General features: G+C 43.9%; 1 protein-coding gene across 2 annotated transcripts in view; it reads right to left on the bottom strand.

Annotated features, from left to right (window-relative positions):
• REEP3 (receptor accessory protein 3) overlaps window positions 1-17994 on the bottom strand; it is a 68567-nt gene that overhangs the window by 32421 nt on the left and 18152 nt on the right. The window contains exon 2 of one of the 2 annotated variants that reach the window (XM_074958861.1): window positions 8767-8839. The exons of the other annotated variant lie outside the window; for it this stretch is intronic. Within the exon in view, the coding sequence (XP_074814962.1) occupies window positions 8767-8839 (73 nt within the window). The remainder of the gene's footprint in view (window positions 1-8766; window positions 8840-17994) is intronic. 2 annotated transcript variants of the gene reach the window in all.

Below are 17994 nucleotides of genomic sequence, written 5' to 3'. Positions count from 1 at the left end.
CTTCAGTGTTAACAAAACAACATTTAGACTTTCAATACATTAGAGCTATTCTGAACATTTCACACAAACACACACACACACACACACACACAGCCCTCCCCACCCACCCCGAAGTGTTCAGAAATAGAAACAGGGTCCTAAACCCATGCTGAAGTGTTCAAATATGGATTTTTCCTACATGACATGAATGATTCAGGTGTCAGAAAAAAGTCTGTAAATCTGAAGTGATAATTTAGTAAGTTTCATGCTTCAAATGCTCATCTGCAATGAAAAAGACAAGTATGGGGGCGCCTCATTAGCATCCTTACTGTGGTAACACCACAAACTCAAATGCAATTGATAAGCAAATACCTCATTCTATATTTGCAACTACCACCACCTTTATATTGTACTTCCACAAGTTAGGAAAGCCAAAATGCTTCAGCCAGATTTATACTTCATCAGGGTTTGTAGTTGGAACATAGGCTCCAGAATGACTTCAAATGACTTAGGAGCACAAATTTCGGTACTATTGTGAATACTTTGGCTTGTGTGTAAACAAAAAACGCATACACACCACATTTCTAGTTTAAGGCTTTAATCTAAAATAGCAGAAGCAAAAAGTTCTCAAATTAGCTTTATGATCTTTTGACATGATTTTAACCATTTTCATTTTAAATGAAGTGACTTAAATTATATTGATATAAACTGTTCCACTCTGCTACAAAGCAATATTACCATTTCATGAAATATTTGTGGATCTAAATCAACTAAATGGGAAGTAGTGTAGATACATAATACCTCACTCTAATAGCAGTATTTTCATTAAATATTTTATGCACTGAACATTAAAGAAACGCACGCTAACTGGACTTTGCCATAAAAACACTAAAATAAAAAATGGAATTCAATATTATTTGGCATTACTTAGCTGTCATTTCAATTGCCCTTGTCATATAGCTGAACCAATCTAAAAAGCTATGATACCCTTAATATGCAAAGCCAAAAAAACCAAATACTTTATTAAAGCTGTACTGATTCACAAAGTGATTTATTAAGTATTCACAAATCTAATCGGTCTGAAAGGACCTTCATTAGTAATTTAGATCCAGATATGTAATCACCATTCATTTAAGTGACCTGCATAAGGTACAGCAAAGCTAAGCACACTTCAATAATTGCTGGAAGAATGCATTTATTCAAAATCCTTTGAGTTTTACAACCATCCATTTTCTCTTTGAATGGTACTGGAGTAAAGCCAAATGCAGCTTCATATTTGGAATCTAATTATCAGAAAAACCTAAGTGAAAAATTTAAACAAACAGCTACTATACTTTACAATTGGTTCTCTCTCCATTTTAACATTGGACAATTAGCTTAAGCAAAGACACAGCATTAAATTAAATCATGGCTTTGTCAGAATAGCAAAATAAATCTTGCAATTGCTCCCCTGACTTCAGTCAATCAGGAAAGCTCAAAAATCAAACCCAAGCAGTCAGAAGAAAAGTCAGCAGTTGTCAATTTTATTTTATAATAATTTAGGTAATATCTTAGAATACAGAAGAATCTAAAAGACTTGCTCCCCTCCTGATTACAACTGTAGATCATCCCTCTAGTAATTACAAAAATTGCTTACATGGAAGAGTAGTAAGAAAAATTATGTATTTTTAGATATTTAATTGCAGCCTAGTTAATTACACTGTCTAGTCCAGCATGGCATTTTATTTCCCCTCTTATCTGTTCTGTTCCCTCCTATGCTACCTGAAACCCCCTTTGTCTCGTACTGCCTAGTCCTCTTCTCCCTGTACATTTGCTTTCTCTCCTGGACATGCCGCCTAGACAGCCACTTGATCCTCTTCTCCCCTTGCTCTCTTGGGTAAAGTGTCCCACTGCTTCAATCCCATCTCCACAGCTCTCCTACATATTCCTCTGCAGGTGGCTGGAAACTGCACTCTCATTATTGGCTCTGTCTCAGAATGGCAGCTACCATTTTCCTCTCTACTTATGTGGCAGCAGACCCTACTCAAGGCTTTTAGGCTGGCTCCTCTTCCTCATTTTTAGTAACTTAGACAGACTTCCAGGCTCCTCTTCAAAATATAAGAAAGGGTCAGGACACCATGTGGCCAACCATGTACAGACCATCTGTGATAAATGAAGTAGGGGGAGGGTAGCTCCCTTTTATGAACGCCCAGCCAGCAGCTATAAAATCCCTCTTAGTAGCAGTCTCTAATTGCTCTACCTGTAAAGGGTTAAAAAGTCTTACTGCTATGCACAGGTAAAAGGAAAGAGTGGACAGCTGGCCAAAGGAGCCAATGGGAAGGCTAGAACTTTTTAAAATTAAACAAAAACTCCCCTTTTGTCTGTTTGTTCTCCGGGGGAGAGGCGGACAAGGCAACAGGTATGCTCTGAGAAGCTTGGGCCAGGTATGGGGGGTGGGGGGAATCAGTATCATACCTAGAAACTACTCATTTAAAACCCCAGATATGTTCTTAGATCAGGAAAGGTCTAGGAAGATGCGATTAGGTTTATCCCTTTTATTTCTTTATGGCTTGTGGATTCCTCTGTGCAAACCCAAGGGCTTTTGTTTTGCTTGTAGCCTTTAAGCTGGATCTCAAGGAAAATATTCTTGATGCTTAGATCTCGTAAAATAAATAAAACAAAAAAATCTGGCAATAGCCTGAGTTCCCAGATGTATTTTCTTTTCTTTTTTTTTTTTTTAAATAAAAATTTACCTTTTTTAAGAACAGAATTGGATGTGTGTGTCTCAAGAGATTTGTGCACATATTTAATTAGCTGGTGGCAACTGCCAATTATCCTCCCCCTTCTCAGTTCTTCCCCCATGGGGAGGGGCGGGGTGGGGCTTGAGGGTACCCCACAGAAAGGAATTCTCAAGAGCGCCTTCCTGGGCTCTCAAAGGGGTTCTGCACTTGTGTGGTGGCAGCATCTACCAATCCAAGGTCAGAGAAAAGCTGTTACCTTGGGAATTTAATACAAGCCTGTAGTGGCCAGTATTAATTTTTAAAATCCTTGCGGGCCCCCATCTTCTGCACTCGAAGTGCCAGACTGGGGAATTAGCCTTGACTTATCTAAAGATTAATTTATTTAACCACGTACACACCATTAAGTTTCACTCAAAAATTCAAAATTCACTACCTATTTATTTCAAATGGAAGACTGTTCCTTTTCAGCATGCCCACCCCCCCACTACTGCCATACTCTAAAAAATTTTAATTAAAAAGAATTTTCACCTCCATTGTAGAGACAGCCATCAGACGGTCAATCAACATGGTGCTCTAGTTATCCTAACCCTGCAGAAAACTGGCATGCAAGAATCCTAGGGTAGGTCTATCCTACCCGCCGCATCGGCAGGTAGGATTGATATATTGGGGGTTGATTTATCGCGTCTAGTCTAGACGCGATAAATTGATCCCCGAGCGCTCCCCTGTCGACTCCAGAACTCCAGCACCGTGAAAGGCGCAAGTGGAGTCGACAGGGGAGCGGCGGCAGTCGATTCACCGCCGTGAAGATGCCATGGTAAGTCAATCTGGGTACATCAACTTCAGCTACACTATTCTCGTAGCTTAAGTTGCGTACCTTACATTGACTCCTCCCCCCTCCCCCATGTAGACCAGGGCCTAGGAGCTGCAATAGTAGGAAACCACACCTCATTACACCCTAACTAGGTGTTTCCTTAATGCCTAACTAGTTCCCTTAAATGCAGTCAGTATTTAAGGAATACTGCCAAATCACATTTATGCCTGAAAGATTTTTTACCTACTGTTTACAAGACTACCACAACTTCAAAATTAGGATATCACTTATCTAGTCAGCTTCACTGTTTCCCCTGGGTAGTCAATGTCACGTATTTGGAGAGTCACACATCAGCAAAGGGAAAAAAGCTTAAAGAGGGAAATGTGGTTTTCAAGCCACAAAAACTGGCCAGGGAAAACAAGATCAGGTTTAAATTAGGGCTGTCAAGCAATTGAAAAAAGTAATCGCAATTAATCACCACTGTTTAAAGAAATGGTATTTTATTATTTTAAAATGTAGAAAACATCTGAAAATATTAAAATATATTGATTTCAATTACAACATAGAACACAAAATGTACAGTGCTCACTGTGTGTTTATTATAAATATTTGTGCTGTAAAAAAACAAGAAATAGTATTTTTAAATTCACCTCATACAAGAACTATAGTGCAACCTCTATCATGAAAGTTGAACTTACAAATGTAGATTATGTACAAAAAATAAAACGATGTAAAACTTTAGAACCTACAAGTCCATTCAGTCCTACTTCTTGTTCAGCCAGTCACTCAGACAAACAAGTCTGTTTATGGCTGCAGGAGACAATGCTTCGGGTTCTGTAGTTTCTGCATCAGACTGTTGCTCTTTTAAAACTTCTGAAAGCATGCTCCACACCTCATCCCTCTCCGATTTTGAAACGCACATCAGTTTCTTAAACCTTGGGTCAAGTGCTGTAGCTATCTTTACAAATCTCACATTGGTACCTTCTTTGTGTTTTCTCAAATCTGCAGTGAAAGTGTTCTTAAAACGAGTATGTGCTGGGTCATCATCCGAGACTCCTATAATACGAAATACATGGAAGAATGCAGGAGAAACAGAGCAGGAGACATACTATCCTCCCTCAAGGAGTTCAGTCAAAATTTAATTAACGCACTTTTTTTTTTTTTTAAACAAGAATCATCAGCATGGAAGCATGTCCTCTGGATTGGTGGCTGAAGCATGAATGGGGGATACGAATGTATAGAATATCTGGCAATACTAGCTACAAAAGTCCCATGCGAACGTGTGTTCTCACTTTCAGATGACATTGTAAATAAGAAGCGGGCAGCATTATCTTCCATAAATGTAAACAAATTTGTTGGTCTTAGTGATTGGCTGAATAAGTAGGACTGAGTGGACTTCTAGGCTCTAAAGCAGGGGTAGGCAACCTATGGCATGCGTGCCAAAGGCAGCACGTGAGCTGATTTTCAGTGGCACTCACACTGCCCGGGTCCTGGCCACCGATCTGGTGGGCTCTGCATTTTAATTTAATTTTAAATCATAGAAGCTCAGGGTTAGAAGGGACCTCAGGAGGTCATCTAGGCCAACCCCTTGCTCAAAGCAGGACCAATCCCCAATTTTTGTCCCAGATCCCTAAATGGCCCCCTCAAGGATTGAACTCATAACCCAGAGTTTAGCAGGCCAAAGCTCAAACCACTGAGCTATCCCTCCCCCTTCATTAAGAAATGAAGCTTCTTAAACATTTTAAAAACCGTATTTACTTTACATACAACAATAGTTTAGTTATAGACTTACAGAACGAGACCTTCTAAAACGTTAAAATGTATTACTGGCACGCAAAACCTTAAATTAGAGTGAATAAGTGAAGACTCGGCACACCACTTCTGAAAGGTTGCCGACCCCGCTCTAAAGTTTTACATTGTTTGTTACATAACTACACTCAGAAATAAAACAAACAAAATCTACATTTGTAAATTGCACTTCCATGATAAAGAGGTTGCATTACAGTACTTGTATGAGGTGAATTCAAACACTATTTCTTTTATCATTTTAACAGTGCAAATATTTGAATAAAAATATAAAATGAGCACTGCAAACTCTGTATTCTGTGTTGTAATTTAAATCAATATATTTGAAAATGTAGAAAAAACATCCAAAAATATTTAATAAATTTCAACTGGTAGTCTATTGTTTAACATGCGATTAAAACTGCAATCAATCATGATTAATTTTTGGAGTTAATAGTGTGAGTTACCTGTGATTAATCGACAGCCCTAGTTTAAACATTAAAAGTTCTTTAAAAACTAAGTTTTGAAGTTGGTGTCACTTAATATATACTTCTACTCTGAAACATGACTAAAAAGCATCATTGGCCTATTTTCATAGAATCATAGAAATTTGAACTAGAAGGGGCCTCAATAAGTCATCTAGGCTGAGGGAGGATTGCACTGCACTGAGGGAGGATTAAGTATTACCTAGACTATCCCTGACAGGTATTGGTCTAATCTCTTCTTAAAAAACCTCCAATGAGATCCCACAACTTCCTTAGGTAATTTGTTCCATTGCTTATTTGCCCTTACAGTTAAGTTAAGCATTAAGAAAAAGCTTCCTAAATCTCCCTTGCTGCAATTTAAGTCCATTACTTCTCATCCTGTCCTCAGTGGATAAGAGAGCAGTTTATCACCCTCTTCTTTACAACAACCTTTCACACACTTGGCGACTTATGTCCCCCCTCAATCTCTCTTCTCCAGAGTAAACAAACTCAAGTTTTTTAATCTTTTATCATGGATCATGTTTTCTAGACTTTTAATCATTTTAACTGCTCTTTTCTGGACCTCTTCCAGTATGTTCCACTCCTTTCCCCAGGTGTGGTGCCCAGAACTGGATACAATAGTCCAGCTAAAGCCTTATCAGTGCTGAGCAGAATGGAAGAATTACATCTCATGTCTTGATAACTGGTTGGTGAAATATAAGTATACAACTCTCAACCACTTTGGGGTTTGTGCTCTGCTTCTTAACAATGTGTCCTGAGGTTGCTAGTCACGCTCTGGAGCCAGCATGAGACAGCTTGACAGAGAATATCTGCACCTTGGTTGGTATGGTTCCTAGGGATGTAAAAGTTTAAACTGTTAACCAATAAGCTTAATGCTTACCAGTTTCAGTTCAGCTGTCGCCCCGTGCCCAGGGTGGCAGGCAGCAGGGCCCCATGTAAAACGTGGGTGTGCTGCAGCACCTCCCACACCCTTACTTCCCTGGTTAAAATGTTTAACCAACAGAATTTTAATAGGTTACACGGTTAGGTGTTTTATATGCTATTTACATTCCTAGTGGTTCCACCTTTCATATTCTGAGTTCATAGGTGATGGAATCTTAAGACTCCCAAATGCTACTTGATTAGCTAGCTGCAATGCCTCACACACCCTCTGTCCATTCAAGACCAGAAAGATGCAATTATTTCTTCGCATGCAGACCTTGCTATTGTCATTCATGCCTTTGTCACTATGGGCTTGTCTACACTACCTGCTGGACAGCGATCCGTCCAGGGGTGATCGATCAATCACGTCTAGTATAGCTGCGAGAATCAACCGCTGAGTGCTCTCCCGTCGACTCCAGTACTCCACCAGAACGAGGAGTGCAAGCAGAGTCAACGGGAGAGCATCAGCTGTAGACTTACCGCAGTGAAGACATTGCAGAAAGTAGATTGAGTACATCAACTTCAGCAACGCTATTCACGTAGCTGAAGTTGTGTATCTTAGATCGACCCCACGCAGTAGTGTAGACAAGCCCCGAGACTGGACTAATGCAGTGTAATGTTAAATCCATGACCTACGATCTGCATTGCCTGCTGTCCGGTTTCTGGGTGGAACACAAGGTGTTGGTTTCGAAATGCTAGTTGGCCTCGAAACTGCCAAAGACACCATTGATTATTTGTTGCAAACCCCAGCTACAGTTTTGGGAAAAGGGAGACTTCATTCTCTAATGGCCAGGAAAAATAAAACTAAGTGGACTAAAGAAACTAATAACTGGCATTACTATATATGTTTTCTTAACTATTAAGGACACCTAAAATTATTGGTAGGAGACCTTCTTATATTTTATGCATAATACAAATAGTAATATTTCTGCGGGGCTAATGAAAGCCTTTGATATTTGCAACCCCTTGGTCTTCACAAGGTTTTCACAGCACAGACAGTTGTGGAGCAAAAACCAATTATGTTGACATAAAACGCAGTAGAAATCTGTTCAGTCTTGACTATTTTGTTTCAGAAGTGCTAACATTAGAGAAAAGCCATAAAAGTCATGGAAGTCTGACTCATGGAAGTCAGAAGACATGACATGACTGACTATACCAAAGGGAAAGATTTGTTGAGTAAGGTGGTAAAGCATGGTTCTACTTGAAAACTTAAGTAGCTCCAACCTACAAAACCAAGGAAGTTAGATGCTAACAATACTTAATGTTTCATTAAGGCAGCATAGTTAAGATCACAAAGGCTATATCTACACTACTGCCAGATCAACACTCCCACGATCGATGCACCAGGGGTTGATTTAGCGGATCTAGTGAAGACCCACCAAATCGACCACAGATCGCTGTCTGGTCAACCCCGGTACTTCACCACGAACGAGAAGAGAAAGGTGAGTTGATGGAAGAGTGTCTCCTGTCAACCCAGCGCAGCGTGGACACGACAGTAAGTTGACCTAAGCTACGTCAACTTCAGCTACGTCATTCATGTAGCTGGAGTACTGTAACTTAGATCAACTTACTGCAGTCGTGTAGACATAGCCTTAGTCAGGAAACTCAAAAAATAAACATCTTACAACGTCAGTCCCCAATCCTGCAAACACTTATGCACATAAATAACTTTACACACAACTACACCTAACAAAGTCTATGAGACTACTCAAACATACAGTCATATAACTAAGTTGGCAAAACCAGGGACCTAGCTTGACCGTGGTACGTATTATTGGAACATATTTTATGTTGTTCTTCATATACCATAATTATGTGTGTTATGCTGTGTGACTTATATGGAAACCTTAACTTCATTTCTAAATTAGCTAAGCATTCATAAGCATATATAATGATGTTATAGTCATAATTTTTGTACCTAATATTTATGAAGATCTATTAAAGTCGTGTCACGCTTTCATGTGACCAATATGTTACACTGAATAACTTGGTGAAATTTATTTCTGCTAAGTTTCAGTTGAAGCATTATGTTTCATTGGACGAACAAGACAGAAGTGGGACTTACATATTCCTTCACATTTTTTGTCTTCACAGCTTTGTAAGAATAATAAGCAGGGTACAACATCCCGAACACCAGCCTACGGAAAAATAAACATTTTTAAAATCTGACAAACTGTATATAAAACATAGCAATAATCTCAGATATACAATTAAAAGGGTGAACAACCGAGCAACAGCACTCTAATAGCTTAAAACAAAATAAAGATTTTACAGCGGTTTGAAGGAAGCTTTGGGCAATGTATAATGGCCCTGCTTTAACTCAGGGATGGCTAAAATGACCCTGTAGAGCTAAAATGACCCTGATCTATTTCTTAGGACCTGCCTCTTTAACAGAAGACTGTAATATTGCCAATTAAAGAAAGTGCACTAGTAGCAATGGTACATGTTTCAGGTGTCGTTCTACCACACATCCACATGTAGCTCCATGGTAAGTGTTGTCATAGCATTGCCCTTCGGGGAACTATTCTGCAAGTGCAAACCCAGCTCCTTGAAACAATGATTTGTGGGTGGTTTTAAAATAGATTCTACACTATCAAGAGAATTATGGAAAGTCCAAATCCATTTTCCTGGAACTCCCCAGGAAGCTCAGCCATTTCTACAACGTATTGCTGAGATGGAGGCTAATCCAAATGGTAGAAGCTCAGATTTTGCGCAGACAGCTAATGTCTGCTCCAAGTTTTGAAAGTTCTGCACCCCTCCCCGTCAAAACAAAAGAGAGAAAGACAGAAAGACAGAACGACCCAGGAGTGTGTCCCAGCAATGCACGCTGAGAGTCAGAGCAAGACCAGCAGATAACTGAATTCACACTACTGCCTCATGAGAAGCTGTTTTCTCTTCACCCCTACTAATTTGTCATGGTAAAGAGCTTTTAAATGAGAGCCCCATAAGCATGGATTCGTGGGACAGTGAATTGAGACACGGAATCAACAGCAGGGGCTAGAGCAGGGGTCAGCAACTTATGGCACGCGTGCCAAAGACGGCAAGCGAGCTGATTTTTAATGACACGCTGCTGCCTGCTGGGTCCCAGCCACCAGCCCCGCTCAGCCCGCTGTTGAACCCAGGCCAGGACCTCAGCAGGCCGCAGCGTGCCATTAAAAATCCTGTCCGCCCCGGCCCACTCTTCTCCGTTGCACTCAATAGGTTTATGGAAATATGCTTAGGAGTGTAAATGATGTAACTAGAATATGCTTTATTCAAAAGGTCTCTTGTAAGGTATCATTACAAAGCTTATAATCTACTGAGTGCGTTCATGCTATGTGTATGAATGTATCATTCTAGTATCTGAAGCTAGAAATATGAAGTGTTACTCTGAACTCCTATTGTAACTATGCAAAGTGTGGGCCATTAATGGTGGTTTAGAACAGTGGTCCCCAACACGGTGCCTGTGGGAACCATGGTGCCCGCCAGGGCGTTTTTATGTGCCCGCAGGACACGCTGCTGGAGAACCGGCCACTGAAATGCCGCTGAGAAGCATTGCCATTTTTCAGCATTATTTCCGCATCCCGTTTTCCGGCAGCCGCACTCGTCGGTGGCATTTTGGCGGATGAGTGTCCGGCGCCCACCACAGCCTTTTGAGAATAGCAATATGCTATTCCCACAGAAAGATTGGGGACCACTGGTTTAGAATCTTGATGGCTCCAATTAACCAGGATAATTGACTGTAAATGGCTGTTTACTTGTAAGCCTTCCTGTGTTCATGTGAGTCAGGCCGGAAAGAATGGAGGCTTGGGGTCTCACAGGATATGTGACCATGTCACCTGGTACTGGAATCCATCTTAAACCTGGTGCTTTTCCATTTAGAAGGAGGGATGGGGTCCCAGAGAGACAAAAGATTCCCGCCTTGTGCCAAAGCCATAAAAGGGGGCTGCCAGACATGAGAAATCCCCTACTTGCCACCTGAGCTAGAACTAAAGGCTTGTCTATATTGGCACTTCACAGTGCTGCAACAAAAAACACGTTCCCCTGAGAGCAGCAAGTTTCAGCACTGTAAATTGCCAGCGTAAACAGTGCACCGCACTGGTAGCTACGCCTCCCATGGAGGTGGGGGTTTGTTTTTTTGGGTTTTTTTTTTTTTTTTTTTTTTTTTTAATAGCACTGGCAGCACTTTAGCATGGCAGCACTTTAGTGTTGCCAGTGTAGACTAGCCCTAACAAGAACAGTACCAGGGGAAAGGATTGGGACCGACTAGGAAGGAATCTAGTCTGTGAAAGAAGCTTATCGGAACATCGCTGAGGGTGAGATTTTATCTGTTTCTAAATGTATTAGGCTTAGTCTTGCATGTTTTGTTTTATTTTGCTTGGTAACTTTGTTCTGTCTGGTATTACTTGAAACCGCATAAATCCTACTTCTTATACTTCATAAAAATCACTTGTTTATTAACAAACCCAGAGTAAGTGATTAATACTTGGGGGAGCAAACAGCTGTGCATCTCTATCAGTGTTATAGAGTGCGGACAATTCAAGAGTTTACCCTGTATTAGCTTTATACAGAGTATAATGGATTTATTTGGGGTTTGGATCCCACTGAGAACTGGATGTCTGGGTGCTGGAGATAGGTAACCTGCTGAGTGGTTTTCAGTTAAAGCCTGCAGCTTTGGGGGTGTGGTTCAGACCTGGGTCTGTGTTGCAGCAGACTAGCTTTGTCTGGCTCAACAAGGCAGGGTTTTGGAGTCCCAAGCCATCAGGGAAAAACGGGCTCAGAGGTCATTTCAGCACATCAGGTGACAGTCCCAAGGGGGTCTCTGTAACTGAACCCGTCACAGGCTCGTGTTGAGTGCACTGTGATTCTATCAGATGGAGGTATGATGGATTGGTTTTAGCATTTGCAGATGCACCAAGAGACCCATTTGGAGATTCATTGGGACGAGAGGGCTTCACCACTGGACTTTTCAACTGTGGCCACAAATAGCTTTGGTGATGCGTGAAAGCATCGAGTCCTGTGGAATGCCAATGCACAATGGACATCAAGGGAGCACATGGCCTTGTCAGTAAGGGAGGAGTGTGGTTTGGGGCAGAAAAACAACAGGTGTGTGCACTGATTTGGCAGGAAGGGAATGGGGGGGGAAGCATAGCACAAATTGCCTGTCCGGGGAAGAGGAAAGCATTGCTCTGCAAGTCCTCCCTTAGAGCAATTGAGAGTCTCATGAGGAGCAAAGAGGTCCCATCAGGGAGGGAGGGTGCCCCACTTCACAAAAGAGGTACAGGAGCATGACATCGTGTAGCTCCCACTTGTGATTGAGGTAGACTCCTGCTGAGCATGTCAGCCAGTGAATTCTGGATGCCTGGTAGGCATGCTGCCATGCTTGAAGTGTCACATAGTTCTTGACGCACCAGTTCCAAATCCAGACCAACTCAGAGCAGAGGGAGGGAGACTGCCCTGCTTGTTGATGTACACCTCTGCTGCTATGATGTCGGAGAACAGTTGAATGTGAAGGCACTGAATGAGCGGGAGAAAGGCCTGGCACGCTTACTGGAAGACTTAACACATTTATGTGCATCCTGGCTTCCTGTGGCATCCACACACCCCGATCTGTGAGATGGCCTAAGTGGGCTCCCCAACCCGCAAGAGAGGCATCTGTCACGATGCTGGCCTGTGGTGTGAGAGGGGTAAAGGGGGTGCTGATCATAATCTTGGAGAGATCAGACCATCCTGTGAGGGAAGACAGCATGGCCTGGGGAACTGACACCCTGGACTCTAAGGTTTCTGTTGGGTCCATGATATAGAGGAGCCATGCTTGAAGACAACGCATATGGAGACATGTGTGCAGTGTCATGTAGGTGTAGGCTACCATGTGACCAAGGAGGGAGAGACAACAGTTGACCATGGTGAATTGTCTGTGACACATGCCCACTATGACAGCTGTCAGTACTACGAAGTGGTCTGCCAGGAGAAAAGCCCTCTCCACATTTGAGTTGAATTACACCCCAATGAAGCGTATTGGTGTGTACGTATCAACACTGACTTTTCCTCATTAAACACATATACCTAGAGATGCTAGAAGACTGTGAAGACTGAGGATCATGGAGATTGCTTCCCCTCACAATAGCAACACAAGGAGCCAGTCATCGAGGTAAGGGATTACTGAGTAGGCTAGTTGGCGCATCTGGGATGCTAGCATGGCAAAGACTTCAGTGAACATTCTTGGCACTGTTATACCAAATGGGAGGACCCAAAATTGGTAATGCTGGTGCCCTACCTGAAAATAGAGGAACTTGCAGTGGGCTGGGTCAATGTGCAGGTGAAAGAAAGTGTCTTCTATGTCAAGAGTCACAAACCAGGCTCTCTTGGATAGGGAGGGGGATAATCAAGCTAATGTGAATTTGGACTGTCTGATCAACATGTTGAGTACCAGAAGATATAGAATGGGGTGGTGCCCTCTGCACTTCTTCAGGATGATGAAGTAAGGTGAGAAGTCTCAGCCCTTGTAGTGAGGTGGGACAGGTTCTATTGCCTCCTTGAAGAGTAGAGAGTGTCTGCATCTTGTTGGAGGATCTGTTGATGGGATGGGTGTGGGGGGTGGGGGGAAGAGGGAGTTTGATACAGCAGGAAGGAGAGGAACTCTATGGAGTCTCTGGGCTGAATGATCTCGCCCCAATAGTGAGCAAATAGGGCAAGACAGCACTCAAAAGACAATACGGGATTCCAGGGGTGGCATTGGTGGAGGTTCATTGGGTCTCAACCTGCATGTCAAACTGAGGCTCGGTCTTCTGCTGGGAGGTAGTTGAGGAGATGGCTGTGGCAGAGGTGGGGAAGGAAGGCTTCTGTGACTGGTGCTCCTGTTGGCGCAGACAGTAGACTGGGCAGGTAGTGTGTGGGGGTGGGCAGAAGGGTTGCTTCTGCTGTCTGTGTCTCAGGGCCAGAGTACATATACATCAATGGACCATAGTGTGGCTGTGGAGTCCTTCAGCCAGTGGAGGGATTCATCCCTCTTATCATTGAACAGCTTGCACTCATCAAAAGGGAAACCCTCAATCGTAGTTTGGGCCTCACTGGGGAAGCCGAACGATTGTAGCCAGAAGCCTCTTCGCATAACAATCCCGGTCACTAGAGAGCGAGAGACATGTTGGCCGCATCCACAGCTGCCTGAAAGCCCACGTGGGTGACCATTATCCTTTGTCTAGCAGCACCTGGAATTGCTGCTGGTGCTCTGGTGGCAGCTTGTCCTTGAAAATACTAGCCTATTGTAGTAGTTAAAGTCCTACTTGGCTAGCAGAGCCTGGTACTGGTGATGTAGAATTGTAGTCCTGCAGAAGGCTAGACCTTCCTGCCCAGGTGATCCAGTCTCTTAGCTGCCTTGTCCAGCGGAGTAGACTTTTATGGTTGCTGCCATGCCCATTCCATGGCCTCTTGGACAACCAGGGAGCTCAGGGCAGGGCAGCTGATGGATGAAAAGAAAATCTCGCCCTTTAGAAGGCACAAAATATTTCCTCCCCACCTGTTTAGGTGTGTTTGGGAGGGGGCACAAAGCAGGGGTATGCCACACTGCTTGTGCCAGCTGGAGGATGGCCTCGTTGATGGATAGGGCTAGCCTAGATGGCCCCTGGGTTGGATAATGTCCAGGAGTTGTTGATGTGAGTCCTGAACCTCCTCCCACAGGATTCCCAGGTCTGTCACTACTCTCTGCAGCAAGTCCTAGGATGACGACTGCCAATACAGTGAGAAAACAGGAGGAGGATGAGCACCCCATCCAGCAAGGACGACGTTCCAGTCGGGACCAGTAATACTGGTTTGATGTCTCCCTCTTTTCCGTACACTGATGGCACTGGTGGGTGCGCAGGAGACAGCCAGTAGGATGCCTGAGATAGTACCTGGTGCCTGTGGTAAGGATCCCAAAGTCCCCAGTATGGCCTAAAGCAGGGGTCTCAAACACACAGAGCTATTTCCTGTGGCCCAAACATAGGCGCCGACTCCGCACCTCTGCCCCCTCCCCCTCCTGCAGTGTGCCACATCCCCATTCCTCCGCCTACCTCCCAGTGCTTCCCACTGCCAAGCAGCCGTTTGGCAGCGCTTAGGACTTTCCAGGAGAGAGGGGGGAGGAGCGGGGATGCAGCGCGCTCAGGGGAGGAGGTGGAGAAGAGGTGGGGCAGGGAAGACATTAGCTGGATCAGCAAAACATAACCCACTTCTGGCCCTGCTGCTGCCAGCTCCCCCACACATGCTCTGGGGAGGAGGGCAGGCAGGAGGGCTCTCCGAGCTGCTGTTTAAAGCAGTGTTTACAGTCACTCTCGCTCTGGGGGGTGGGGATGTCTGCTGCATGCATTTCAATGAGCCGCTTCCACAGTCCTCTGAAGTTCACCTGAGTCAAACTGCCCAAGCTTGACAAACAGCCTTGCAGCTCCAAGCTCCCGACCAAGCCATTGAGTCTGCTCTTCCTGAATCCCCAATCCCCCCTCCAGCTATACCCCGACTCACACCAACCCTCGGCCAGCTCCTTTGCCACTCTTCAAATCTCCCCTCCCTCAAGGGAAGGCCAAACACACCCACCATTGAAGTCTGTCCCCATTGATCCCACGTGCAGTGTGAAACGCTGGGGGAGAAGGGAGCCAGGAAAGCAGCAGCAGCCAGTCACTGGGAAAAGCTCTTTTCCTTTAAGCCTGGGAGGGAGGGAAAGGGAAGGTGAATCAGAGAAATATCACGGGGGGGATGGGACTTTTAATAGCATACTATATTACAAAAGTACAGTCAAAAATGAAGAGTATCATTGTATGAAAAGGTTTCAGTGATGTGGCCCTTGGGCCAATGTACTAGTCCTCACGTGGTCCTCGTGGCGATTTGAGTTTGAGATCACTGGATTAAAGGAAGGGCCCCTCAGATGTGGTGGGCCCCACAGAAAGGGGTACCAGGCCTCTGTTGTCGGATCATTTACCAGAGGGTAGGGCAGTCTGGAGTGTACATCCAGACTCCAGCATGACGTCTAGAAGACGGAAGGTTCCAGCTCCGAGAACTCCCTGGACTCTGAAGACTGTTTCAGCAGGGTGGGGCGGAGGGGGGGGACGACGACAACTATCAGTACCAGAGGGCTGCAGTGTGACAGAGGGACGGTCTTCTCTGGCAACAGCAGAAGGGGCTTGTCCTCTGGAATCGGGATCCTGTGGGTGAGCAGGGGTCTGGATAAAAAGGGAAGACTGAGTAGGGGAGGATCAACTCTTCCACCAACAGAAATGCCTCTGAGTATTCAGGCGTCCATGGGGTACCTGTGGAGATGTTGAAGGGACCTTGTGGAGTCTGCAGGGCTGGCCTGTATGGCAGGCACACAGGTAGTGGTGGAACAAGCGGCACACATGCCAGTGACTTTTCTAAATACTTGGGTGCAGAGGTCACCATCGGATCCCATCTGTGCCTGGCCTTACCCTCCAATCTTGGGCACCGATCCAGCCGGATCCATAATGGACATCTCACCCAACCTGGCACGGCTTGGGGAGGAAATGCTTGGGGTATCTGCTCTTGTACCCATGAGTGTGTTTTTTTGCTCTGATGCTGGAACTTCTCCTTGGTCTTCAGTATCACCAGTTCTGGGGAATTAAGAGTGCTCGAAGGGGCACTCACCACTGCCACACAGGTGTCCCCTGGGCCCAGATCCAAGTACACCTTGGGTCTCGTTCCTTCAGATATTTACGAAGATGGAGCTCGCCAGATTCCCAGGTCTGGGGCAGGAAGGATTTTCAAATGGCACAGTGATTCAGGATGTGTGCCTCACCAAGGCAATAGAGGCACCACTGGTGCTCACAGAGAAGGAGCGCGGGCTGGAAACAGTTTTTGAAGCATGGAAACTTGGGCATAGTCCCCGGGAGGGGGGGGAGAAGAAGTCCCCAACCAGGGGAAAGAAGAGCTATACTAACTATACTAAATATATCTAACACTATAAAAACTATTTACAACTATTTACCACAAAGCAGAAGTGAATCACTCTCTTAGAAAACCAAGAGCGCAAAGAAACGGTGTTCTGACTCAGGCCATGGAGAAGTCAGAAGAAACTGGAGAGGTGTCAACTCTCACTACCTCTTATACCCTCGGCCGGGAGCACAACGAGACACAGTAAGCGTGGGCGGGTCAGACACTGCAAAGAAACACTTCTGGACTCCAGTGCATGGCATGCACATGCATCCATTTGTGGACTCTCCACAGGGATCATGACTCAAAGAAAAATCTTTTTTCTGTGAATGAGATCATAGTATTCTAGATGGAGAAGATCTACTATGGATGAATAACTTTGGGGTCTGTCCAGTTGGGCAGTGCATCTCAAGCATACATGCATCTCATCCGAAGTACTTGGAACAGTCAAAAGTCATTCATTGCATACAGCTACTACTGGATTGCCGAGGTCTCCCTTTATAGTAATCCAGAACTAGAGCCATACATTCAATTTAAACCTTACTCTTCACTGATTTCAAAAGTATCAAAAGCAGCCTGAGTGGAAAAGAGTACTATACTGGGCCATTAAATATTGGCTTTTCATTTGAGTTATTCTTCAGAGGTTCATATGTCTGGAGCTTAGATTTAGAATTGCCTTAGATAAATCAAAAATTACAGTAGAACCTCAGAGTTGCAAACACCAGAGTTATGAAGTGATCAAACAACCTCATTTAGAATCGGAAGTACACACACAGCAACCAAGACAAAAAAAAAAAGCAAGTACAGTTCTGTGTTAAATGTAAACTGCTAATAAAAAAAATAAAGGGAAAGCAGAATTTTTCTTCAGCACAGTAAAGTTTCAAAGCTGCATCAAGTCAATGTTCAGTTGTAAGCTTTTGTAAGAACCACCACAGCGTTTGTTCAGAGTTAAACACTTCAGAGTTATGAACACCTCGGGAAATGGAGGTTGTTTGTAACTCTGAGGTTCTACTGTATTTCCCCCGCCCCAAAGCCCTCTGAAATTGTCTGGTATAAGCGAAGACTACATTATACAGAATTTCTTGAAGACACAGATCCTGGAAGAAATGGACTTCAAACTCCAATTTAATAAAGCACAAAGTTCTTCGATTTACATTAATTAAATCTTCATGATAAAAAACAAAGCAAGCACAGGAGAACCCCCTACAATCTAAACCAGCTGTTGGGATGCTCTTGCTGGAAAAATACAAAATTGAATTCTGGTCTTGGCAAGTAAGAGAAAAATAGATTTTCACATTCAATAAATCAGTGCATGATTTATGGTGGTTGATCAAGACATCTGCACAGTGTAAGGAAGAGTTTAAACTCAACAATAGTGGTTTTCAGACAACTTTTTATTTTT

Source organism: Natator depressus, chromosome 7 (assembly GCF_965152275.1).
Source record: "Natator depressus isolate rNatDep1 chromosome 7, rNatDep2.hap1, whole genome shotgun sequence".
Classification (NCBI taxonomy): Eukaryota; Metazoa; Chordata; order Testudines; family Cheloniidae; genus Natator; species Natator depressus.
The sequence above is the reverse complement of the archived record's forward strand: the minus strand, read 5'-3'. Positions and strand labels throughout refer to the sequence as shown.